The sequence below is a fragment of the Triturus cristatus genome, chromosome 5_2 (genome assembly GCF_964204655.1).
Source record: "Triturus cristatus chromosome 5_2, aTriCri1.1, whole genome shotgun sequence".
Taxonomy (NCBI): Eukaryota; Metazoa; Chordata; class Amphibia; order Caudata; family Salamandridae; genus Triturus; species Triturus cristatus.
This window is the reverse complement of record NC_140588.1, coordinates 476,970,425-476,996,866: the sequence shown is the minus strand read 5'-3', so window position 1 is coordinate 476,996,866 and position 26,442 is coordinate 476,970,425. Positions and strand designations below refer to the sequence as shown.

At 45.7% G+C, this 26,442-nt stretch overlaps 1 protein-coding gene across 1 annotated transcript in view; it reads left to right on the top strand.

Annotated features, from left to right (window-relative positions):
- The window catches only part of NME8 (NME/NM23 family member 8), a 1,023,835-nt gene that overhangs the window by 63,876 nt on the left and 933,517 nt on the right, over positions 1-26,442 (top strand). The window contains exon 4 of the mRNA XM_085606381.1: positions 6,027-6,130. Coding sequence (XP_085462507.1) covers positions 6,027-6,130 — 104 coding nt within the window. The remainder of the gene's footprint in view (positions 1-6,026; positions 6,131-26,442) is intronic.

The following is a 26,442-nucleotide window of genomic DNA, read 5'->3' as shown; positions in this document are numbered from 1 at the left end:
CAGCGCGAGCAAGAAACAAATTATCGCCAAGCTGCGGAAACCGGAATTTTTGACATTTTCGCGCTCTCCGCGGAACGCGAAAATGTCAAATTATCGCAATTTCCGCGAACGGAACGAAATTTTTGCCCAGGCCTAACTATCAGTGATTATATTAAAATTAGCAATCAATTCCAATACAACACAGCGTGAAGATGTTTAAAGTATGTGGGCAAATTAAAAGCGGCGCAAGTGAGTTTAAAATTATTAGATCAATTTCGCAGTAACACAAATTCGTCCGCTAGCTGTTCGGAGTGCTCCGCTCTGAAAATCGTTAGCTGGCACCAAGCGGGGTCGGGAGACACTGCCACTGTCCTCCCCTTACCGCAAATGGCCAAGCCTCCTCGCAGCCTAAATAGCCCTGTGAGGAGTGCTGCTAGAGCGCTAACCGCTCGGCTGTCTCGGGGTTGCTGGGCGTGTCTTGCTCTTGTCTACCCCGCCCTCCGCTCAACGGTATTGGATACCGAGTCGGACCAGGGTGGGTAGGCTGGAACACCAAGCAAAGACAAGGACTGGGCCCCTAAAGCCCCTTACAGTTCGGGGGAGATCGTAAGTGCACTATCAGTGATTATATTAAAATTAGCAACCAATTCCAATACAACACAGCGTGAAGATGTTTAAAGTATGTGGGCAAATTAAAAGCGGCGCAAGTGAGTTTAAAATTATTAGATCAATTTCGCAGTAACACAAATTCGTCCGCTAGCTGTTCGGAGTGCTCCGCTCTGAAAATCGTTACCTGGCACCAAGCGGGGTCGGGAGACACTGCCACTGTCCTCCCCTTACCGCCTTTACGTTACATGCCCAGGGAAAAGACCATGAGGACCGCTATGTGGTGCTGGAGGGGCTGCTAGATGGGGACTGCTTTTCTCTAGTGATGTTGTGTGCCCCCAATGTACAGCACACTGATTCCTGACTAGATTATCCCCAGCTTTGCTGCTGCATCCCCAGGCAGTGTGTGGACGGCAGGGGATTACAATTGTGTTCCAGATGTGGCACTGGATTGCTCAGTTCTTCCTGTGGAAGAGATGGCATGTCGCCAGGTGCAACACCACGTTTGGAGGTCGATGGATGACTTGCGGTTGCATGATTTGTGGAGGCTGCAACACCCAGCGCTAAGGAATATGTGTTTTATTCCCCGGTGCACAACATACACACATGACTAGACCTTTTCCTTTGCAGTGAAGCGATATGTGGGTGCACAGTGACCACTGATTACTTGGTATGCACTGTCTCCAATCATCGACCACAACCCCTGACAGTGCACAGGGACTGAAAGTGAGCAGTGATTCCCCCTTGCAAGTTGTATTTTGAGGCCCTGCTGGACTCCCCATTTCGAGACACCATATCATCGAGTCTTACACAATATTTTGAACAGAACACAATATCTGCTGCATCTCGTGCATCGGAATGGGAGGCTCATAAAATGGCCATTTGGGGCCAGGGTATTGCTAGAACATCGGGGTGAGAGGTACCTTGTGAAGGGAATTGCTGGACATGGAGATGGAGCTGCAAGACTTTGAGAGGGAGACCCCACTATGTGCAGATTGGGAGCAGCCACTCTGGGAGCTTTGGCAGCGACATCAGGAGCTCATGGCCTGGCTCACAAAGCTTAACTATAAGAAACACATTGCCCGCTTGCATGGTGAGTGGAAATGGGCGAGAAGGGTGATAGCAAGACTTCCATAGGGAGACACCCTGGTACGCCATAGGGACTATTTGCACTGCGGGGTGAGCCGTACCCAAGCTGACATAAACACATCATTCAGTTTCCTGTTCTGGTCTGACCGACACTCCAATGAGGTGCACTCTTCTTTATTCCTCAAACTAACTGCCCCTTTAGACCGCGCTCCTCCCTTACGGTTTACACCTTCAACCTCCTTCCGCTTGTTGTTCTGCCTGGTCCTGGCTTGCTACAGCTTCAGGACTTTCACAGTTCTTTGCTTCTCTACCTGATTCATCCATGTTGTGTTCTGACTCTTCTGCTTGGGTGTAGCCTGTGGGATTGCACTGCTCAAAATGTGGGGATCCGCCCCCGTTACGCCATAGGGACTATTTCCTCTGCGGGGGTGAGCCATTCCCAAGCTGACATAAACACATCATTCAGTTTCCTGTTCTGGTCTAGTCTGAATAACGGGACCGACACTCTAATGAGGTGCACTCTTCTTTATTCCTCAAACTAACTGCCCCTTTAGCCCGTGCTCCTCCCTACCAGTTCCCCCCTTCACCCTCGTTCCGCTTCTCGTCCTGCCTGGTCCTAGTGCTACGCGCCGGAGACAGGCATGACAATACCACATCTTCCCCCTTCTTAAGTGTTCAATGCTTACTCGCTTATAGTTCTTCAATAAGCCGGGTGGGTCTCTGGATGGTTCTCTGCGGCCAGCGTGAGAGACGTACTTCTCTCAACTCTCTTGGGCTTGCTACAGCTTCAGGTCTTTCACACTTCTCTGCTTCTCGGCCTCATTCATCCGTGTCCTGTTCTGACTCTTCTGCTTGGAGGTAGACTGTGGGATTGCACTTCTTGAAATGTGACACATTTTGTGTGATTGTCTTGTTCTCAGATGCGGCCGTGACCATGGTTCCTTTCCGACTCATCACTCGTAGTGGTTGGTCACGGTAATGACTGTCAGTTTTTGTCTTCTGTTCTTGTCAGGCTAGCACCCAGTCTCCTTCCGGGATGTCAGATGTTCTGGCGTTTCGACGATTGTCTGCATGCTCTTTCATTTTTGCTTTCTTGACCTTGTCAAGTTCCGCCAGTGTCTCGTGATCATGAACTTGGCAACTGGAATGCACAACAGCGTCTACAATGGGTATTCTGGTATGCGGTGTTCTTCCCAGCATCAGAGTAGCAGGGCATTTGTTAGTGGGGCTGTGTGGTGTGGTTCGATATGCTCGTAATACCTCGTTGAGTGCGAGTTGGATGTTCTGCTTGTTGTATGGGTTTCTTTATTGTGGCCATGAACCTCTCTACCATCCCATTGGCTTGAGGCCACATGGCAGTGATTTCACAGTGCTTGAAGTTCAGGTGTCTTGCGAATTCTGTGAATCCATGACCATTGAATGGCGGGCCATTATCTGTTTCCACTACTGTGGGGATTCCCCACGCGGCAAATGCTTCATCAAGGACTGGTATGATGGTGGTTGCTCTTGCTGACTAAACTTGTTGTGCAATGGGGAATCTGGAGTATTCATCCATGATGACGATAATGTACTTCCCAGACTTCAATCTGCCTATAAAGTCAGTGGCCACCTGTTGCCATACGTCATCTGGAAGGTCAGACATTTGAAGCGGGAGATGTGGTTCTTCTCGCCCTACCAGTTGGCATTGAGGGCAGTCCTGAAGCGTGGTTTCTACCATTTGGTCAAGGGACGGGAACCAGACTCCCCCCTGTAATGCTTTCCTTATAGCCACTATGCCTCTGTGTCCCTCATGCCCCTCAAGTTGACGACTCCTTGTCGTAGCTGTTGTGGGATGACAATCCGTCTGTCACTTAGTAGTAGTCTGTTGTCACTGATTGTGAAATCATCTTTGACATGTCAGAAGTACACAAGTTCCTGTGCGTTAACAGTTTTGTCGAGTGGCGTCTCTTCCAGGTGCATTATATTTTGGAGAGGGGCGTCTTTAGCAGTGGCTTCTGTCTAACTTTACTACTCCTAAACTGAGAAAAATCCTAACTTTAAGACTTTCGGTATTCACAGAAGGCATTTAGGAGTCCTAAAGTTAGGAGTCCTAACTTCACTACTCCTAAACTGAGAAAAATCCTAACTTTAAGACTTTCGGTATTTACAGAAGGCATTTAGGAGTCCTAAAGTTAGGACTCCTAACTTCTGTGAATACCGAAATTAGTAAGTGCCTTCTGTGAATACCAAAATGAGTAAGTGCCTTCTGTGAATACCAAAATGGTAGTAAGTTTAGGATTTTGTCTTAAGTTAGTTCTGTGAATCGGGCCCAAGAAGACTACATGGCTGTACAATTGTGGAGTGTGGGATTCTGATTCATGCAGAATGTAGTGTCACATATGCGAGTAATGGAAATAATCAGACATTGTTCGAGATTGTGACATCAGCCTGCTTTCTACAACATGGTCTTTGCTACTGCCCTACTTCACTGTGTTTGCCCAGGTTGTAAATGATTGAGCCAACACTGTGGTCGTTTTTTGAAGTGACAAAAACTATTTCTGGGAACAAACATTATTGTATTTATTATCAAATGAATCAGCAAAAATTGCACAAAGATCGAAGGAAAAATTATTTTTTGATCTCGTTTTTAATAATGTGCATGTTGAACTGGTGACAGTGGGCCACCATCGTCAGTTCAGCAAAATCACACTGTGGGGGGAGGGAATTAGTTATTGTTCTTGAGGGCAGGGGGTGCTTGATCCAGGCCAAGGACCCGGAAGCACCTCAACAGTGAACTGCACCCAGTCTGACAGACTTGCGTGATCCCAACTGCTTTCCTCCTAGGAGGGGCTCACTCCATTCTATCTGCCTCCCGGCCTTATGCCCATCAGCACCACTGCTAACATGGATGTGACAAACCTGTACAAGCTTCTGCCTACTGTGGTCTGACGAGAGGATTCAGGGGGCCCGCAAGATGACACAATACTTGGGACCTGAGGAGTTGATGAGTCATTTGGTTTGGGTAAATCCGGGGCATATTATCAAGACACATATCGCCGCTTTTTCGGCACATAGCGCCGAAAAAGCGGCGATTTTAATATCGCACAATCATCAAGGAGGCGCTAACATGCATTAGCGCTTGTTAGCTGCCTTTTTCCGAACGCCTCGCATCGCTAATTAGATGCAAAGTAGGAGTTCCTCACATAACATCCTTGTAAAACATCGCTATCACAGCATCGCAATATTTACAAGGATGCCCCAGAGCCGCGAAGCGATGATAAAAGTTGCGCTAATGCCCCTTAACGCTGAATTTTTACTCCTGCTAAAATTTCTACTTAGCTAACTGTGACATGGGAGGTGGATTGCAAGGCTAGGTCCACACCTGCCTATTATCAAGGATTTTGTGATCGCAGGATAATTATCGCTGCTTTTCACACGTTAATACAGGTTCACACCCTCTATCGCTGGATTTCACATCGCCTCGGTGAAAGGCGTTTATAATACGCCGCTAACCTGGCGCAGGAATCCATCGATAGACGGCGATAATGTAAATCGCGCTAAGCGCTATTTGCGATAATCATCGTATGTCCTTGGTAATATGCCCCTAAGTGTGTTTAGCATTTTCACGAGGTTCTAGTCAAACGGAGATGTTCCAAATCATTTATACAATACTGCAAGTAATTGAAAAATCATTTATTTAGACTTCATCTGAAGTCTCAAAGTTTGAACGCCTCACTTGGTTACTCTCTTTACACGTCTTCTATTTCTCTATACCCCTCCTAGGACTTCAGTCTCTCTCCCAACCTCTCACTCTGATGCAGTTTGATTCTCAAGGAATCTTGCTGCGCTGCCTTGTGTCAAAAGAAAAGGGCAGGAATGTGCCGTATCTATGAGTTACAGCGCATTCCAATCCTTTTCCTCTTCACTTGCTCACAATGGGCTGCCATTCACCAATACAAGTATTCTTGCACCATGGTCCCTACGTTGTAGGGGTGATGGTTTTTGTGCAGAAATCACAAGAGGTGTTTTCCTCTTTCTATCAGTTCTCTTCTCTCTCACTTTCCTGCATTCTGTCCTATCTATCATTATGGAACTCCCAAGCTTCAAAATAGCCGAGTCTATCTGAGTCTGTTATATGTTAACTTTTTAATTTGTCCTTCTTATAAAATGCTCTGCACTACGTTAAGAATGAAATGTGCCGTTTTCACTGATCTAGTGTCCTATAAAAGAATGCTACATAAATGAAATAACTAAGGCATTCACATTTTGGGTGATGCTTCTGTTGAAGAGAATGAGATGTCATGCAATAGGCAATAACAATTAATTTACTCTAATGGAAACACGTTAAAATAAATTTGATTTTAATCTTTCAGTAGTAGATATACATCAAGAATGGACCGGTCCCTGCAAAGCAGTGCATGCCATTTTACGTAAATTGAAAGCCGAACTTGGGGATGATGTTTTGCGTTTGTCTGCAGTAAGTATAAATTGCCTCAAAGCTCTTCTGATCAGTATGAGAGATCCAAACAAATTGTTCGTCAATAGATTCATAATCTTATACATCATTTTTTGACATGTACTTCTCCATATAACATCTAGTCACCTTTACGATTTTCCACTCTGCATGGAATAATGTTCAAAGCCTTTTATTATGTTAAGTGAGTTACTGTGTGAGAGTGATGAAAATAAATTCATTTCTGCAGTTCAGTGATATAAGCTGTTGTTTTCGTTGTATGGTCTAAAAACTGTTGGCGTTACAACAAACAAATGATGGACGGAATGCTGACAATGCAGACATTCTCCCCCAGTCAAGAGATCTGGGTTAAATCCATCGTTCTTTTGCCCACTACACCACCCCAGTTTAGACATGGCCATATGCAAATCAGTCTTGACCCTGTGCCTCATGGGAACAGTCCAGCCCGAACTGCCAAGCCATGTCTTCCCTGGACCGGAATCAAGCATCCTAGGACCGGTTTCTGGCTATCAGCCGTCATCAGCCAGGATAGCTTGACTCCAGTGGCGTAGTGAGCACGGGTCCCACGTCTGGGAATACCCATCCCACATAGGGCGAAAAGCGTTACAACAAACAAATGATGGACGGAATGCTGACAATGCAGACATTCTCCCCCAGTCAAGAGATCTGGGTTAAATCCATCGTTCTTTTGCCCACTACACCACCCCAGTTTAGACATGGCCATATGCAAATCAGTCTTGACCCTGTGCCTCATGGGAACAGTCCAGCCCGAACTGCCAAGCCATGTCTTCCCTGGACCGGAATCAAGCATCCTAGGACCGGTTTCTGGCTATCAGCCGTCATCAGCCAGGATAGCTTGACTCCAGTGGCGTAGTGAGCACGGGTCCCACGTCTGGGAATACCCATCCCACATAGGGCGAAAAGCGTTACAACAAACAAATGATGGACGGAATGCTGACAATGCAGACATTCTCCCCCAGTCAAGAGATCTGGGTTAAATCCATCGTTCTTTTGCCCACTACACCACCCCAGTTTAGACATGGCCATGTGCAAATCAGTCTTGACCCTGTGCCTCATGGGAACAGTCCAGCCCGAACTGCCAAGCCATGTCTTCCCTGGACCGGAATCAAGCATCCTAGGACCGGTTTCTGGCTATCAGCCGTCATCAGCCAGGATAGCTTGACTCCAGTGGCGTAGTGAGCACGGGTCCCACGTCTGAGTCCCTTGCTCTCCATGCCACTGGAATCAAGCTATCCTGGCTGACGAGGGCTGAAAGCCCGAAACCGGTTCTAGGATGCTTGTTTCCAGTCCAGGGAGGACCTGGCTTGGCAGTTCGGGCTGGACTGTTCCCATGGGGCACAGGGTCAAGACTGATTTGCATATGGCTGGGTTCCAACTGGAATGGCATGGTGAGCAAAAAAACGATGGATTTAGGCCCAGATCTCTGTACTGGGGTGAATGTATGACATTGTTCTGCATTCTGTCCATCAATTGTTGTTTTTGCATTTGTCACCCCGAGTGGGAAGGGTACGCTCAGACGTGAGTCCCTTGCTCTCCATGCCACTGGAATCAAGCTATCCTGGCTGACGAGGGCTGAAAGCCCGAAACCGGTCCTAGGATGCTTGTTTCCAGTCCAGGGAGGACCTGGCTTGGCAGTTCGGGCTGGACTGTTCCCATGGGGCACAGGGTCAAGACTGATTTGCATATGGCTGGGTTCCAACTGGAATGGCATGGTGAGCAAAAAAACGATGGATTTAGGCCCAGATCTCTGTACTGGGGTGAATGTATGACATTGTTCTGCATTCTGTCCATCAATTGTTGTTTTTGCTAAAAACTGTTGGACCTGACCTAAGAAATGTTTTCAATAGGGCTTGATTTAGACTTTAGCAAACAGGTTACTTCGTCACAATGCGAAGGATATCCCGTCTGCATTATTAAAAATGCATTTAATCCCTCAATAATTGCAATAAGGTGGATGGAATGTCTTAAACAGGCGAAACAAGGAGAAATGCTTTATAGAAACAGCAATTTGTCCTTGATTGTTTATATGCAGGAAGGTGACACTTCCTGCACATAAACTATAAAAAAATGACGTTTTGCAACTTCTATGTGTGCTGCATTGAGTAGCACACATAGAAGTTTCAAAACGACATGTATGGTTGTTTATGTGCAGGAAGGAAGACCTTCCTGCACATAAACAATTATTTAACCCAACACAGACACCCTTGCAGTGTGGTGCAAGGGTGACTGCATTGGCGCTAGGCAGCTGAACTCTGCACCAATGCTAGGGGAAACGCAGGGGTGTGCTGCATTCTTCTGAATACGGCGAATCCTTGCGTTTTTAGAATGGAGAGGCTTGGCTTTAGCAATGTTTTCTTAACACCACGCTTTACCATTCTGTTGTAAATATGCCCCATAGTTCTTTGCAAATCAGCATCCCTCAGCAGGCAGGTCAACTCAGGAGTACTCTAGATCAGTGGTTCCCAAAACTTTTAGAACCACAACCCACTTTTTAGAACAACAAACTTTCACAACCCACCTACCTTTAATGGACATGAGGAATGGCGATTTTTAATGTACCTAAAGCATCATGTGTTGGTGCATTGTCATTTACAGACAGCACGTTTTTCATTTAAATGGACACTAAATTTGAACAGACATACAGTTTTACCGATTAAACTATATAGCACACAAATGATAATGTGTGGAAACGGGGTTTCTAAGAAAATATATAATTTATGCATCACCAAACAAAGCGCCTTGATTGTTTTGATCCTATTAAAATCTCTATCACACTTCAGAATTACAAATACAATATGATTCATTGTTGCTTTATGTAAGAAATTGAGTTCCTGCTTGGGTGAAGGGGTGAAATGCTACTCAAGCAGCAACCACAATGGTTGTCAGGGTGAAGTCACAAGAAAAAAACTCCAAATTAACCTGTGATCAACCCTCTGGTAGATTGGCACAGAACATTCATTATAAACAGAGAGGCAATGTGCAAAGTACTTTTGCAGCACTTCAAACAGTAATACAGTGAAAGCACACCACAAGAAAGATCCCACATCAATTTAGAAAAATAGAGTATATTTCAATGAATAAATCAAGACCAAAGGAGATATGCACTTTTAAAGACTGATGTGAAAATAGTGCCAAAAAGCATAAAGCACCAACTTTGGATATCTGGTGGCACTAGGGTGTGACAAGGTCATAAGTTCAAGCTGACCGTGATGGAGCACTGTTCGGCTACAGAGGCCCACTGAATGATAGTACTTTAATCCTAGCTGAGAAGAGTTGCTGAGTCCCGCGTTGAGGATGCTTTGCACAGCTGAGGCAATGCGAGTCCCTGGCGATGCAAGGTCCTGGTCCTGCTTCATACAGCGTCATTTTCGAAGAGCTATAAGGCTGCCATGCGAACTCCTGCATCATCATCGAGGCTGCCATCAAAGAGAGGCTTGTGATACGAGGACCAGTGTGCAGGACGCATTGTTCCATGGCAGTTCCAATGAGGCTGTGAGCTGAAAGGGAGATGCAAAGTCCTTGCGCTGGGGAAGTCCACGTAGCGGAGGTGATGCATCAGTCCTGCTTGAGGTTGTGCCGCTCAGAAGAAGAGAGTTGTCAATTCTACTAGGTCCAAAGCTGGGCTATCAGAGCACCTCATAGCCCACTTCCAAGAGTCCTGGACAGGGGTGGCCCCAGTAGACAGGGTAGGGTCCAGGGACAGGATGTAAGGTTGTTGGAAGACTGTTATGTCACTGAGGCTTCCGAACAGGAGGCCAGCTAACTACCCCTTAGAGTCACTCTGGGTTCCTGGGTTTAGAAATCCAGTCCTTTTCATCCAGGCAGGAGGGCAGCAGAGCAGCAGGGCAGTAGGGAAACACAGCAGGGCAGCAGGCAAGCTGAATGGCATAATTTCAGCAGCACAGCAATCCTTCTTCCTGGCAGAGTCCACAGATCTGAAGTTTACTGAAGAGTAGCGGTCTGAGGTCCAATATTTATACCTGGTGCCCACTTTGATGTAGAGGAAGCTTCTAGAGGTGTCCCCACCCTCACCCCCCGAATTGTCAGGCATTCCCTTTCTCTCTGTCTTGGCCCCAGCTTGTCTGGGGTCACAAAAGACCAGTGCCACACCCTTTGTGAGAGTGCTCGGGCAGAGCCTTTTTGTTGTGCAAGGGTGGTATGTGATGACTCCTCCCCCTCATTAGCTCGTAGTGGCCCACCCTTTCAACACCTAAATTCCCATTGTCCCACTGTCTGGGAGCAATATACAAAGACCAACTGCCAGCTATGCATAGTCATTTGACCCAGGAACAGACTGTAGGCACCAGATGGTTAGGACAAGAAAATGCCAAATTTCTAAATATCCATGTGTTTACTTTCTAAATGTGGCATTTTCAGAATAGTGATCCAACATTACCATTAAAGAATGCTTTTAATTACAATTCTGTAGACACCAAACTCGAGATTCCTACCTGCTTCCAATTCGAAGTTACCATTTATTAAGCATAATAAGTCAACCCAATGTTATCCAATGATAGAGGTAGGCCTCATAGTAGTAAAAATTATTTAAGAGTTCTTCACTACCAGCACATGTATAACATAAAAGTAAATGTCCAACGTTTTAAATACACTGCACCCTTCTCTATGGGTTTTCAGGGCCTATCCTTGTAGTCACTTATATGGATCAAAAATTAAGGTTGGGCCTGGCAATAGGTTTATTTTGCCAGGTTGAAATGGCAGTTTAAAGCAATGTCAAACCTGAGACATGTTTAAAGGGCAACTTAAGAGGGTGGCAAAATCAGTGCTGAAGACACACTAGTAGCATTTATTGTACAGTGTCTGGATACATGTAGTCCCACTTTACTAAGGACTTTTATGTAAATTAAATAGGCCACTTTGGTGTAAGCCACTTCTACCATATTTTAATGAGAGATCACAAGCACATTAGCATTAGTTATCAGTAGTAAAGTGCTCAGAGTCCCAAAAGCCGACATAAATGGGTTAAAAAAACAGGAGGGTAAAGGCAAAATGTATGGAGATGACCCTGCAGACAGGGCTAAGTCCAACACTTAACTAACTGCTGAATGCATTTGGTTAATTTACAGGCATTTACATTTTGTTGTGTGTTGCAAAAAACAACCTATATAATTTCCTTCACACTCCCTGTACTCCAGTAAGATTGTACCATAATTCACTTTAAAATCTCCTCTCACTTTACAGTCAGAGAAAGAAAAGTAATCACCAATCCCCATGTTAAAATAATAAAGCAGCCTGACATTTGACCTTGGTCTTTGAAGACCCACCAAATGTGACAAGTTAAACACCGACCAACAAACTGCTGGTGACCCACGAGGCAGATGCGCATGGCAGATTTGCCCCGATGACTAGGTGTTGGGCCCTGGGGATGGTGAGGGTCCACCTCCGGAGCCAGACGTTCTCTCTATGTTTTTGGACCTTAAACAAAACCTGAATGCCATTGATAGCAAAATAGACATGTTGGCTGACCGTTTCGACCAGTTCAAGAAGAAGGTCTATAAACATGAAGAGAGAATAGATCACCTCAAATGCAGCACATCAGACATAAAAGACACACATTCCTCCGCAGGGGAGAGGTTGCTCCAGATGGAGAAGGTCCTTGCGGTTATCTGCATCAAAAATGAAGACCTGATGACATGCTTAACAAGAAATAATCTGCATACATTTGAGGTCCTGCAGTCGGCAGCAATGGATCGAATAGAAGACTACATAGAAATGATGCTACAAACCCTCTTCAGGGATGTCCTCTTCTTCATGCTCATTATTGAAAGATCCCACAGATCGCTGGGCCAGTGGCCTCCATTGGGCGTGCAAGCACATCCGATCATTGCCCGGCGGTTAAGTTATCGTGACAGATATACTACGTTGCACTTGGCAAGAGATCGTCGTCCCCTATAATACTTGGGCAGTAAGATTTCTGTTTATACTGGTGTTACACTAGCTGTGCATGCGGCCAGGTGAGATTTTCTACCTGTTAAACAATCATTGCAAAAAACTGATGCTAAGTACTCTCTCATCTATCCTGTGAAGCTTCAATTTTAATTTTAGGCAGAAGGCATGGCACATGCTTTCATATATACAGCAGCAAAGAGTCAATATCTGTCCACTACAAGAGTTGCATCTTATAGAGGGAACTCGGACACGTATGTGTGCGGGTTGGATTGCGCAGCAACATATAGCGTATTACTCTAACTATGAGCAGGGAGTAGTGGTGCTGATCTGAAAAGGGGTACTATGGAGCACGCACAGGGTTCTATGTGACAGGCAGGGCCAATATGTTATTCTGGCAGGCACACTGCAGGTCCACCCATTGACGCTGCTCTCAGTGTACAGCCCCAATGTTGATGACCCTCATTTCTTGCAGAGGTCTGGAATCTGGCAGGTGTGGTTCTCTGGGGTGGAGATTAAAATTTTGTACTAGATGCTAGTTTGGAGAGTTCTAGATGTTTCCGTCACCCATACCCAAATGCCTCTGCAAAACTGCGCATCTTAATGGCTGACAGTAATCTTACTGACCTTTGGAGAGCTAGCTATGCAGGCAGCTTAGAGGCTACATGCATAGCATCGACGCACAATAAGTTGTCAAGAATTGACTATCGACTAGACAACCATCTATGTCCTGCACCTCACAAGGACACTGTCGGATCATGCCCCAGTTCTGTTAGAAATGGCTCAGTGAGACTACATAACGCGTGTTTTCTCCTGGCATTTACCGGCTGGCTCTCTTTTAGACCAGTTATTTCACAGTGAGGTACAAACAGCCATACTAGGATACTTTGAGCAGAACATGCAATCTGTCGCCTCTCCATCCATCTTATGAGAGGCCTTTAAGATGGTGATCTGCGGGGGTTTTCATAGCAAAGCAAGTGGGAGTGCTTATGGGTCTGCACAGAGAGCTGGTGATGTCAGAGACAATGATCCGTGATTTAGAACTCCAATACTTTGACACAGGTAGTGATTCCACACTTGCGTCCATTCACAGCAAACTCTCATTATATGACAAAGCAACACATAGAGAAACACATTAGTTGGGAAAGAATATGGTGAAGATGATAGGGCAAGTAAGAGTCTGTCTAACCTGATGTGCAAACCCTGGGCAATGGATTATATAGTTGAATTAATAATGAATAGAACACAGTACATGCTGGGGGGGGAATCTATACACCTCACAATGACACTCTCCGATGGTTCCTCAACTAGCCTTTTCAGAGGAGGAGATTGTCGAGATCATTAACGGGCTGCCTGGAGATAAGGCCTTCGGACTGGATGGCCTTACCATTGCCATCTTTAAAGTGTATGCCTCAATTCTCACTCCGCACCTCTTGATGATGCACGAACAGTCATTGTCGAATGGTCTGCTCCCCCCTTCTCACCTTGAAGCCTTGATTGTCTACATACTAAAACCAGATAAAGATCCCCAGCACTGCAAATCATACAAACCTCTATCCATGATAAACACAGATAATAAAATTTTAGCAAAACTGATAGCTTCATGGCTCCTTCTGCTTCTGCCAAGCATAGAACACTCTGATGAGCCTGGGTCTGTACCAGGCAGCTCAAAGGACCACAACTTGCGCACCCTTTTTACCCCATTGCATACCATTGACTCTAGCTTCAGTGCTGCTGCGGTACTATTTGGACAGCACCAAGGTGCCCAATTCGCTCGAATGGGCCTACCTGTTTAAACTTATGGAGCTTTTTTTCCCCATTGCAAAATCGCCAGATGCAGACTGGCTTGGTTACCATGCCGCTTCCTTGATAATTGGACCGTTATGAACGGCTAACATAAACATATGCTTGAAAACCGATTTCATACTTCCAGCATGTCACTACCCATGGTTTTACGATATCAGGACCATTGTGAACAGTTACCTGACTCCCGATATAAGACTGGAGTTTTAAATATACTTTTGTCACCTTGCCAAACATCAGGGTTAACAGTTTTGCCCTGGTTACAGTTCCGACTACCATCTGACACGTGGCCATGTTGCCAAGTTAATATCACGCCCTGAAGAAGTCTCTGTGGAGACGAAACGCGTTGGCTTTGGCTCTGTGAATTCTAAAGGAAATACAATAAAGAACAGTCTAAAATAAGAAAAGATCACGTCTGAAGTCTGGAATTATCTTTGTGTGCATACAGTATAACATTTGGATATATAAACAATTATAGGGTGCTGAACCAAGTGTGTTATGTGTTAAAGGGAAAATTATTTTCCCATTCAGGAGTATAAAGGGGAGTGCTCCTAAGTTCTTTGCACTCAATGACAACAGACATAAAATATTTTACTCGAAACTTGCATTGTCAGGTGCGGTTTGCTATAGCCTCTTCCCTTGTTCTGGTGTGTTTAAACGTATGGAGCCCTTGGATGTGGGAGATAAATTAAACTAATAGAACTATTATATGCCGAGCCAGTTGCTATAACTCCTCCGTATGCGATATCTCAGGGCACTCAGCACGGGTGCCCACTATCCCTTGTACTATTTGCGATAGCGACGGAACCCTAGGATGCCCAACTGCGGCAGCACCGTTCTCACTACGGGCTGGCGTTCACCGCACGCAGAGTCCTAGTATCTATGTACGCTTATGACATCACTTCGTATGTCGAAGATCCTGAGGACAACTTGGACCTGCTCATCAGGGAATTTACTAGAATAGGGGGCATTAAAGGAATTAATATCAACTGGGCTTAAGCATTCATATTCCCCCTGACAACTGCGGTCCAGGAGTTCAATTCTGAATTCCCCTTTAAATGGGCTTGGGATCAAGTTCGATATCTGGGAACCTGGCTCAGTCAGGACCTTGATGAGCTCTGGCAAGTACATTATGGCAGATAGATGACCTGGTTGGGAGAACAGGTGGAGGGATAGATGAATCTCCCATTGTCATTAACGAGGAGACTGGCCGTTGCTAAAATGGTGGTTCTTCCAAAATGTCTACCTATTCATTAATCTACCCCTTCCACTCCCAGCGTATTTTCGCAGGCAGTTCCCCATAACATTGACGTGGGCGGGTAGATAGCTTCCAGTAGCATGGGAACTACTGACACTCCCCTTCAAGCAAGGAGGGATAGGAGCCCCAGATACAGATTTGTAATATTTTAGTGCACAAATTGCTCTACCCCACACAATTTTAACTGCACATGGTGCCTGAACATGACCACATTGCCCTGTGCCTGTTACCTATGGCTCTGTATCTTCCTGCTAGGAAACCGTATACCCAGATAGATGAGGTGGCATACAGGGTGTGGAATGAATTAATGAATTAAGGCAGAGGGCATTGCTGGGTCATATGTTTATGCCATTGGTTGTACATGGCTACAGCTGACAACCTTTGGGGCAGTGTATCCAAATGGAAACTTTGCCACTTGGCAGCAGGCTCTTCAGGGATCTGTGGTCTCGCTATCAGGTGTGTGTCACCCTGCAAAAGGTTCATGATACCATCTCGGAAGCCCCTCCAACATTTGAGTTGCTGGAGACGACCCTTACAAATCTGTCGCAGCACAGGCTGGTCACGAGACTTTATGCAGAAATGCAGGCGACTGTGCCGGTACGCATGCCTAGTTTTGGCAGGCATGGGCTGTGGCTCTTGATGCCCCTCTTACTGATGAGCAATGAAAGTATTGCTGCCCTCAATCTAGAGCCCTTTCCACAAATTTTTGGCTGCGCTTAGTCCATTTCAAATACCTGCTTAAGTTGTACCGCACACTGGAGATGGTACATGGAATGGGTCTGGTTGCTGATGTGGATTGCGTGCGCTGCGATGAGCCAAACACCGATTTTTTGCACTTAGCGTGAAATTGCCTTGAAGTAAGGCATGCCGGGATACTTTCTTTGATGACATTGGGGAAATTATGGGATATAACCTGAGCATTCCCTGACATTTGCACTTCTTGGCTACTTCAAGGAGGTCCCGCCTGAGGTGCATAGACTGTCGGCCATCCTGCTCTTGCTGGTGAAGCATCAGGTGGTGATGCATTGGGGGAAGGCCCGGGCACCCCAAGGGATGGGTGGTTTTGTGATGCAGCATTCTGCCAGACCCAGCAAACTGCTTATTGGGAATTGATGGAGGATGGGTCCTGTCCCAATGATATATGGTCCCCTTTGGAGATGCTCTTGAGGGCATGGGGTGGAGATGGGGCTGATGCTGCTGATCTGGATCATGCAGAGAATGAGCTGGTAAAATGCCCCTCTCCCCCCGGTGAGGTGGTCCTTAAGTCACAAAGTGTAGTGGGACGTGCCTGGTGAGTGCTGTAAGGGAGTAGGTCATACCAATAGGTGGGACCTTCTCCACCGAGTGGATGTTTAGCTGAGTGACTATTCCCCCTTTCACCTTCCAGGTCCCCTTACCCAGTTTGAAACAAGTGCTTTACATTGCGGATTGATGTATAATGTTGGAATCATTGTAACATGTATGCTGTCCCTTTGGTTGTGGGATGTTTTTTCACTGCAAAAATTCAATAAAAAGAACTAAAAAAAAGTAATAGTCCTACTTGAAATTTTCTTTGAAATGCTTTGCATTAAGGGGATACGTTGAATGTTTAAAGCATGATACTTGTCATTTTGACTGGTAAATGAGTACAAAATGCTTAGCAAGATTCTACACTCATATTTCACAATAAATTAAATCTACTGTGACGAAGATTACAGCTGGAAGAATTGGTGCCACCCAACATCAAAAACACCTACATTTATGTCTATATCAGTGTTGAGACATTCATAGTTGCATCATTGAACGTCACAGCATTTCACAAAAAGATGTTCAACATGGAGACAAATGACCTTGACCCAAGTTTCCAAGAAGGCATTTATGTTGAGGCTATGATCTACTTCACTGTCAACACTAAATTTTCTTCCAAGATGTCACTTTTAGTTAGTTTGATATCATCGGATGTTCTGTCTCAAATGTCTTTGCAGCCTCTTCTAATTTTTTGATTTCCAGGCTATGAATTGTGTACAGTTATATCAAGGCACAGGTTAATCTCTACTCCACTGGCAATGGTTACACCTCCTTCAAGTAGTTCTCCTTTGCCATTTTCAGCAAGTACATCAACACCACTAGGGAATGTGTAACCTCAGAAACTTGAGAAATTAGAAGCACGCCAGAGACCTGAGACCTTTGGAGGCACAGCATCTTGGTAGACACAGACTAGTTTTCTCTGATCTGCTTCCTCTATATGTACTCCCAAACCTACTGCACTACCTACTCCAATACCCAGATTTTACTTGGATACGTACACTTCCACAGACAACCTAATGTTATACACATTATCGTCTTCTCCAAGCTCCAATTAAGTATAGCACAAGTGTGTGATATCAGTGCTTTATTGGAGATGTTGGCAAGAGGGGCTACCAAACCCACAATGCTGTTGGAGACCTGTAATGAATCTGCTTTTCGCAAAAAGGACAGATCCTTACTGCTGCACCCCCTTAGGCTGGGGCAAGACCCAGCACTCACCCAAGGAGGGGTACTTTTTACCATTGCAACTTTAAAACTACACTTTGAACAGCACTTCCTAAAGGCGAGGAAAGGACACAGCACTCTCTTTAGACAAGGCAAGGCAAGGCAAGGCAAGAAAAACAAATTCTGATGCATTTAAAATAACACACACAAGTTTATTAATGCAACATTTTAAAAAGACAGGCCGCCAAATATATCAGTAAATGCAGATTCTCAGATGTCAAATGAATAATTAAATGAACAATTAAAATAGAATTCAATATATACAGGTGGCAAAGAGTAGAAAATATATACAAGAGAGAGAGAGAGAAAGAGAGAGTGGTTAGGAACACCTCACCAACTGATTCTGCAACATACTTGCCCACTCTTTAACAGCCCAGGTAGGCGTGTCAGTCAGAACTCAAGTTCCAGCACCAATCCACAGCAATACATCTGTTCTGTGGTGAACTTCCACCTGACCTACGAACTCTTCCAGCTTAAATATAATTATTCAGTGTGAGGCAAAGTTTCTAAAAAACCCTGCCCCTTTCTCATTGGAAAAAAATGAGCAGGCTGTACCAGTCTGCGTCAAAGCCAAGACAGTGGCTGGTCAAGCCTCTGTATTTTAACTCTGAGACAGAATTGTACATTCCACGCATAATATCCAGTTCACGCTGGTCAGTGAGGTGCGAAAAACAAGTGAGGAGCAGAAAGACCTTGAATATGAATTGCAAGCACTGCTGTGTAGGCAGGAGCAAGGCAAAGTCAGACATGAGGCCATGTCAAAGCCAATCAGTAAGAACTCAAATTCTGTGCACACAGAAGCAAGGCAAAGTCAGAAAGCAAGATGGCATGAGACCATGTCAAAGCCAATAGTCAAAGTCAGAGAACAAGATGATATGAGACCATGTTAAAGCCAATATTAACCACTTATAATATAAATGTCTCCGTGACAGCTCTCACTAAAAGACAGCAAGATTACAAGACAGAACAGAAGCAGGCATATACAGGACTGTCTCATATATCCAGGCTAAGGTAAAATAACACACTAAAGTCAGTTAAAATGGTGGTAGTTGGGGATCATCATAGCGTGCCAAATCACAAGAGCACTCTTTTAGTACAAGACCCTACAAGTTATGGCATAAATTACAGGTGAGACACTACAGCGTAGGGCACCTTCCAAACCTCTCTTACCCATAGTTCCAGGATTTATTGAATTTACTACAAAATTACCCACCCCAAGACTGCTAAAGAATATAAGCCTTCATAACAGGTTTCTCTTATGTTTTTCTAAGCAGTGTTATCAAACATAAAGGGGTGGAATCTAATTTGAGGTGACACATAAAAAATAGCCAAACTTGAAGGTACATTCCTACTGCAAATTTACCTTTATTGTCTTGTCTAAAGTTATTTTTGTAACAACTGCTAGTTTTTTAAATCTTTAAATCATATTGAAGTTCTATCATATTCTTCTTGAATTTAATTATCAGCAGTTGTAGCATATAAATCTCCAGGTAATCACAGATCAAAACATAAAGTGTATTTTCATCTTATTCTTTGTTAATTAAATAATATATTAAACATATTTCAAATCATTCTTACAATTTATGTTAAAACACTCATCTTGTTAGCTGTAATATATTTCCTCATTCATAAACTGCCAGGCATTTTTCATATACACATCTATTGCTACTCTCATTCAAAGAGACCCATCCATGCTTCACAACATGACTAGTTACTACAGTATGGTTTCTAATAAAAATTATTTCCTAACAGTGGGAGTTTCCAGAATGGAGCATAAAAATGACAAAGTATTTGTAATTTGTCATTGTTACCATCTTGATGCACTCCTTCAATGGCCTTCACATGACAATGAACAAAAGGAATCTATCCCTCCCAGTGGCTGACTGTGTCTGTGATGATGATTCAGGTGTTTATAGTCTGAGGGTCAAAACAGGACCTGGGTTGGCATTCAGGTGGCACTGTTCCTATTGGAGTAGGAACAGGACTGATTTGTACATGGATGTGTCTAATCTGAGCTGGCCTAATGAGCAAAATAACAATGGGTTTGAATGCTAATCAGAGCAATTGCACTTAGTTAGACAAATTCCAAGCTTTCCATCCATGATCTTTTGTATGTTTGATTGAATTTGAGACACATATTACAAAAAATTATATATACACAACAACAGATTTATCAATATAAATTACATCCATAAAAATCCTTGCATTGGTTACTTAAGCACATTGTATTCAACAAAACTACATGGAGTAAGTATATCTGCTCACCAAACTGTGATATATAATTATACTATTACTTCGGTCATCCAAAGTGTAAATTACTACATATTCCATATGAGATTAAGTCAACAAATACATCATGGTTCCTATTTAATATCAGCGTCCCACTGTTATTTCTTGATTGTCATCACAGCTTTGCTCACAATCAATGGGGTATGTTACCTTATTTATGTGAGAATGTTCCACAATTTAGACAATAGTATGCCTTTGTCAACAATATCATGCCAAGCGCCATATGTTTTCTTTTGAGACATATTCATTGAACTTTTCTAGCAGTTCTTAATGCGTTCTTAATCAAATGGGTTTAGAGCCGGGTTACTAGTTTCCGTTAACTCCATGAGGTGATACCAGGGCTGGAATTAATAATTCTAGCCAGTGTTTCACCAAGGTTTCGCAAGGTTTTTGCTTTATAACACTCCTATTTACCACGTGTTCTAATCAGGGTTTATATTGGAATAGATCCGGTTCCCAGCAAGTTATTGTGCTAAAGCTATGGGGTGGGGATGGTGTCGGGGCAGGCTACTGATCAGGGTGGAGGTGAAGCGAGGCCAGCCGGAGCCTCTGCTCACTGCTGATGCTGAGTCCCTGGTACTTCTTGGTGGGTGCATACTCAAAAATAGAAACACCATGCCAGTGGTATCACAAGAAGGAATGCCATTTCAGGCACAGAATTGGCTGGTGTGACATGCTCTCTTGGGATACCGCCAAAGCCAACTTCTATTTAGGGCCTTGGGAAACTACTCTATATATCTAACTCCAAATATCACTGTTACTGTAAATTAATTGATTACTTCCTATACTGCTTCATTCCCTAAATGACAAAGGAATGTAAAGACCATCATGTAATCATTCTCTGTTCAATTGTCACAACTCTACATTTCCAAACTGGACCTCCTATGGAAAATTTAAATCAAACAGCAAGCTCAAATGACTGTAGAAGACGTGGAGGGATTCTGTTAAAATACAATGTAGGACTCAGTGCTTGTGAAAAGTTAAGTGAGACCATGAGTGAGACAATCAGTGGAAATGGGCTTGGCTTGGGGGTTGGGATTGTAAAGATTAACACAAGGTTTTCCAAGCCTTCTAAGCATCCCAGCAACCATCTCAACAGGAAAGGACATCACTGCATTTCCCAGCATTCATCTAAACAGACCCCAAGACTAAGAGGAAGGAAAACTGAGACACACGAGGCCCTAGTAAACAAAGTAATTCACTTGATTTTCTACAAAAAGGGATGTTGTTCAATCATAAGGGAGGACATAATAAACGTAAGGAGATATCCAGCAGAAAATCCTGAGAGGGATTACATAGGTTAGGCTCTTAGGGATGTGGTCTTAGCAGAAGGCCAGATCGTACTGGAATTGCGTTTTAGACCAGATATAGATCTTCAAATAACTTTAAAAATCAAACTCCCGGAGGGCGTGGCTTGCAGCCGATGAAGATGTCCGCAACCTAGTGCGGCTCCGGAGCCCAGCGCCCGATCCCACCGCTAGCCGGCACCCATCCTGGCCGTAAACCGGCAAAACTAACGCGACAGAGCCCCCTGAACACCCGAGGCTCCGACGACTGACGGAAGCGCGAGCAGCGCAGCATCTGGCCCGCCCGGCTGCCTCGCTGCGGGCGCAGGGCCTATCGGCGGCCGAGGCGCCGGGGCCTCGAGTACAAGCCACCTGACCCGCCACAGTACAAGGAGGGCCGGACTAGAAGCCAGCGGCGTGGGCGGCCAGACCAGAGGCACGCCACGACGGGGTCAGGCATTCCGGCAGGAGGCAGGGACCGAGGACCGGGTCTCCCCCGCCATCAACGGCAATCGGCCCATCAGCGGGGGACGATGCTGGCCTGCGTGACGCCATCTCAGCGACGGAGAAGACCCACTGGGTGCAACGGCGCGGTGCCGAAGAGGACTTGGGGCGGTCTGCAGCGCGGGGAGCAGCCGGCGGCGGGAGGCAGGTGACACACCTACGGCGCAGACCCCGGGAGGGAGATCCCCGGCAGCTCCCGGAGTCAAGGGTGGCCGTGCAGTAGAGGATGTAGGCCTTGCCTAAGGCTTGACGCTGCAGACGCGGGCGGAGCGAGGTGAGCGCCAACTTTCCCGGTAAGGAGCCAACAAGGTATCAGAGGCCTGCACGCTGCCGGGACAGGAGGAGGGCTGACACGTGGCCCTGTGGTGACCAGCTACAGTAATTTTGTACCTCCGTGGCAGGCACCCACCCCCGCTGACCGTCCGTCGCGGGCCACCATGGGGGGGAAGGGCCAGCGTGGTGGAGCACAGGCCAGGCTTGACAAGTATGCCTTTCAGAAAGGCCGGACTGCCTCCCCCCCCCTGACAAGGCCAAAGAGATCACCCTGTCAGATGTTATGGCCACACTGACTCAAATGCAAACCTCTATTGGCACGATATCCACTGATGTGACGCTGCTGAGAGCCGACGTCCCCAAAATCAGCACGAGACTGTCCGAGGTTGAGACGACTACCGCCACCCTTACCAAGGACGCGACTGAGAGCAGGAAACGTATACAGTCGCTGGAACGGGTTCAAAAGCAGCTTACGGACAAGCTCGATGACCAGGAGGGAAGGTCAAGGCGGAACAACGTGCGCGTCGTGGGGGTGCCTGAGAGTGAGCGGGGGCCGGCACTGGACCTCTTCGTGGAAAAGCTAATCACGGAGCAGCTGCAGCCGCGTGGAATTTCCAAATTTTTCTCGGTCGAAAGGGCGCATCGGGTGCCTGGGGGGAGGCCTGGGGCCCCCCCGCGCCCGATCCTGGCCCGCATTTTTAACTTCCGAGATAGAGACGCTATCCTTCAGGCGGCGCGTACTGCCCCCCGCTGCGGGTTGACAACTCCACAGTAACCCTCTATCCGGACTACACCGCGACAGTGTCGCGGCAACGCCGAGACTTCCTCGCGGTCAAAGCGGAGCTGCGCGCTCGAGAACTCAAATATGCGATGCTTTACCCGGCAAAGCTGCGGGTGGAGGCGGAGGGGCGCACATGGTTCTTTGCCACGCCAACGGAGGCCACAGAGTGGCTGGAGGGCTGGCGCTCGGCGGAGGCATAGGGCGGGGCGCACCCATCGAAGCCATTCTGCCTCCCCTGAAAAATCTGGAGGACCCTGAACCGCGGGAGACTGTCACTGCACTACGTAGCCGGGCCGCCATGGCACGAGCAAACTTCAGCAGCGGAAAGGAGGCGGATGCCACAGGGGTTTGGACACTGTGGAAATGTGGATTTTCCTGATCAGTTATGTCCCCTATCTTGGACCCCAACGGTTCTATATGCATGTTACAAGTACATGTATGTTCCCTCTAGTTCCAGTTTCTAAGACGCAAACATATGTGTGTCTACCGTCGACATGTTCTCTGTCAGATCCGCCATCGATGGGCTGGATATTCGATTCCTAAGTATGAAAGGCCACCGACTTTATATGGCTAAGTTACTCCATTTTTACAGTTCAGGCAAGTAGGCCCGATTCTGTCCTCAAAGCCTTTCCCTGCTCTCTGTCTTTGACAGCTTCAGCTTGAGCTCGCATCTGTATCCATGAACTTTGCCCTACTCCCTGTGCAGCTAACGGTGCCTGCCTCGGCCAGTTTTCGCCTGCCTGCCAAGAAGCTGTATTTCACCTTCGAATTATCTATTTTGCTCTTCAGCCGATGCATTCCTGTCTAGTGATTTAGGTAAACATTTCCTTTAGCTCACAAGCAAAGGACTCAGCCTTTCCGTCCTCCTGCAAGTGATTCATAGCCCTGCTGCCATGGAAAGTTTTCTGCCCCTCGCATCTCATATAGACACTTAGGCGTTTGTGCACGCACACAGTCAGTATAGACTAGATTCTGTCCGAGAGTCCTTCCTTGTGGATAACATAGTTCTTTAAACATAGGATGTTAGATATGATTTGGGATTAGGTTGACTTGACCCCCCAGACTTCTCGTCTCCACATGTAGAGCTAAATGTCAAGTCCCCTTCACCCCCTAGTTGCACGTCAATCACACGTCATGCTGCTGCGCGCGCATCTATGCCAAGTATTATCTTATAGATCCACCTATGTCTGATAATCCTAACCAATCATGTTTCTTTTATTCCTTATTACGCCTAGTTTCGATTACGTACCTGTTTTGTCACTTTTCTTATCAAATGTTACGCCTTCTACATTCGTTTCATTGTAATGTACTTATTATAAAAATGCATGTCTGTCAATAAATTATTGTACTTCACTTCCTGAACCCTCGTGGTGACGGAACCTGAAGGCCGCGACTCGAGTCGGCCATTTTTGATGGAATAAAGCCCATTTAGAAACTCTTATACCACGGATTCTGCCTCTTGTTATTCTGAGCTATTTTATTTTATTTCAAGATCCCGTATGAAATTCAGTCCGGTAAAGAAGATTTTTGTTTACCACATAATGGCGCCCGAATAGGGACACTTTCTCATCTCACGCGCCGGCGGTGCGTTGCAGGCCCGGTCTCCTGCCACAGCTGGACGGACCATAAACGCGTACCAGCAGGATTTCCTGTAAGCTCCCTCCGGTCAAGCGGGGGCGACTGAGGCTGCGATCAACCCAGACGAGGCGGTGAGAAGTGCGAAGTATCCCGACCAGAGCCTAGCTGAGAGAGCAAGATCCGAGGTATACAGAGGCCCACCAGTTATTTCGAAATCCCGATGTCCAGAGGGTCCGCTGTCCGCAGTCATCGAGTCCTGTCCATTCTCTGAGGCCTTCCGTTTCAAGGAGCTACTCGGTGAGTACCATCGCCGGGGAGGCGTGTTGACGCGCACATAGGTTGTGCCGGTCAAGACGGATTTGGGTACACAAATCCGGTCTGCACTGTTTAGCAGTGTATATGTACTGTTTAGCAGTATATCAAGTATTCCGAAGTATGCAGTTATTGTCAAGAATTCAGCGTGGTGATTAGTTAGGCAGACTGTCATCATTGTCGGTCGTTGTTAAAATGTTTAATGTTTAATGTTTAAAGTGTCCAAATATTGTGGTATGAATGAGTGTTCATTGTTCACTGTTCATTATTGTGTTTTTCGTATTAAGTGAGTTCAAGAGTAAGTATCAGATCAGTTGTCAATATGCCGCTCTTCTCGAAGTTAAGACAGATTACTACCAGAAAAGGGGTGCTTGAAGAAGCAGTTCCTATTCCTCCTAGGGACACTCCAGGGCATTTTATGTACCATAAGCATGGCTTAGATGCCATATTGTTTCTTGATCTATGGGTAGACTATACCAAGGGATTGCCGGAAAGTCAAAGGTGGCCCGTAGCGGGAACCTGGGATGCAGAGTGCATCATGAAAGTGGAGGAAGAGTTATGGAAAAGAAAGGTCAGACAGTCACAGAAAGACGCTGTTGAGTTATGGCGTAAAGAATCTCATAGACGAACAGAAAAAGCACGTAGACAAGAAGAGAGGAGTAAAGAAAGTTCAAATAAAGCTCAAGAAAGTCTATTAATTGAGGAAGGTATCCGAGTGAAATCAGAACAAGTAAATAGACAAAGAAATGCTCTTATGAATGGTATGTATCCCCTTCTAGCCGAAGGACTACCTAAGGCTGCTCCAGAAATGCCAAAAGACTTGCCACCCCCATTATTTCCAATTAAGGTACATCCAAAAGGGCATCCCAGAACCGCAGAAGATGTTTTTCTTTCCTCATATCTAGACGACGCAGCTCCCGAATATGCTAACGCCGCACCACATAGACCGTCTGGTGTAGGGGTTCAACGTCAGGATCAGGTATCTGTCCCCGTGCAACAGCAAGTCCCGACGCAAGCGTCAGCAAGCACATCTGTTTCCGCATCTGTCTCCGCAGTCGATTCTACAGGGGTATCGACACCCATAGTTGCTGTGTCACGTTCAACGAACCCATTCACACCCGACGCCCCAGATGGGGCCACGGGAGGTGCTAGCGTTACCTTTACACCACCCAGAATAAATAAACTTGTTTTTCAAGAGTCAGCACATTCACGTACACCTAAATTCGTAAGTGAACGTACGCTTAAGGAACTCCTTGTAAATTGTAGATATGACCCAGTGGTTGGTAAAGAGGACGAAATGGTCCTGGCATCATTACGTATCAGGCGAGCCGCAGAGTATTTAGCAAGGTTACCAGGAATGACTACGCATCTAGATAACATATATCATTTTGTTCAAACAGGACGAGATCCAGGATGTATTAACAGAGCTATGGAATTCCAGAAAGTAGAAATACAGGGGGAACTGTTACGTTTCCTCATAAACTGTGTGATCAGAAATCAAGACCGCCCGGGGGTAGACCCGAATGCAATGCTTATTCTTACAAAATGGAGTCAGAATATATCAGAAGGGAGACACGATAAGCAAAATTGTATAATAGCCATGTGCCGAAAAATCCGTAAAGAAATAGAGCGTATTCATGAAGAGAGATTGGGAACAGACGAGTTTGAGCAAGATGAAATGTCCGAATCAGGGAATTCCGCAAGACAGTCAGAGACCATAGCTTATGTAGGCAGAGGAAGATCCTGTGAAAATACTAGATGTTTTTCTGATCCCATACACTCAGTATGCCCAAAT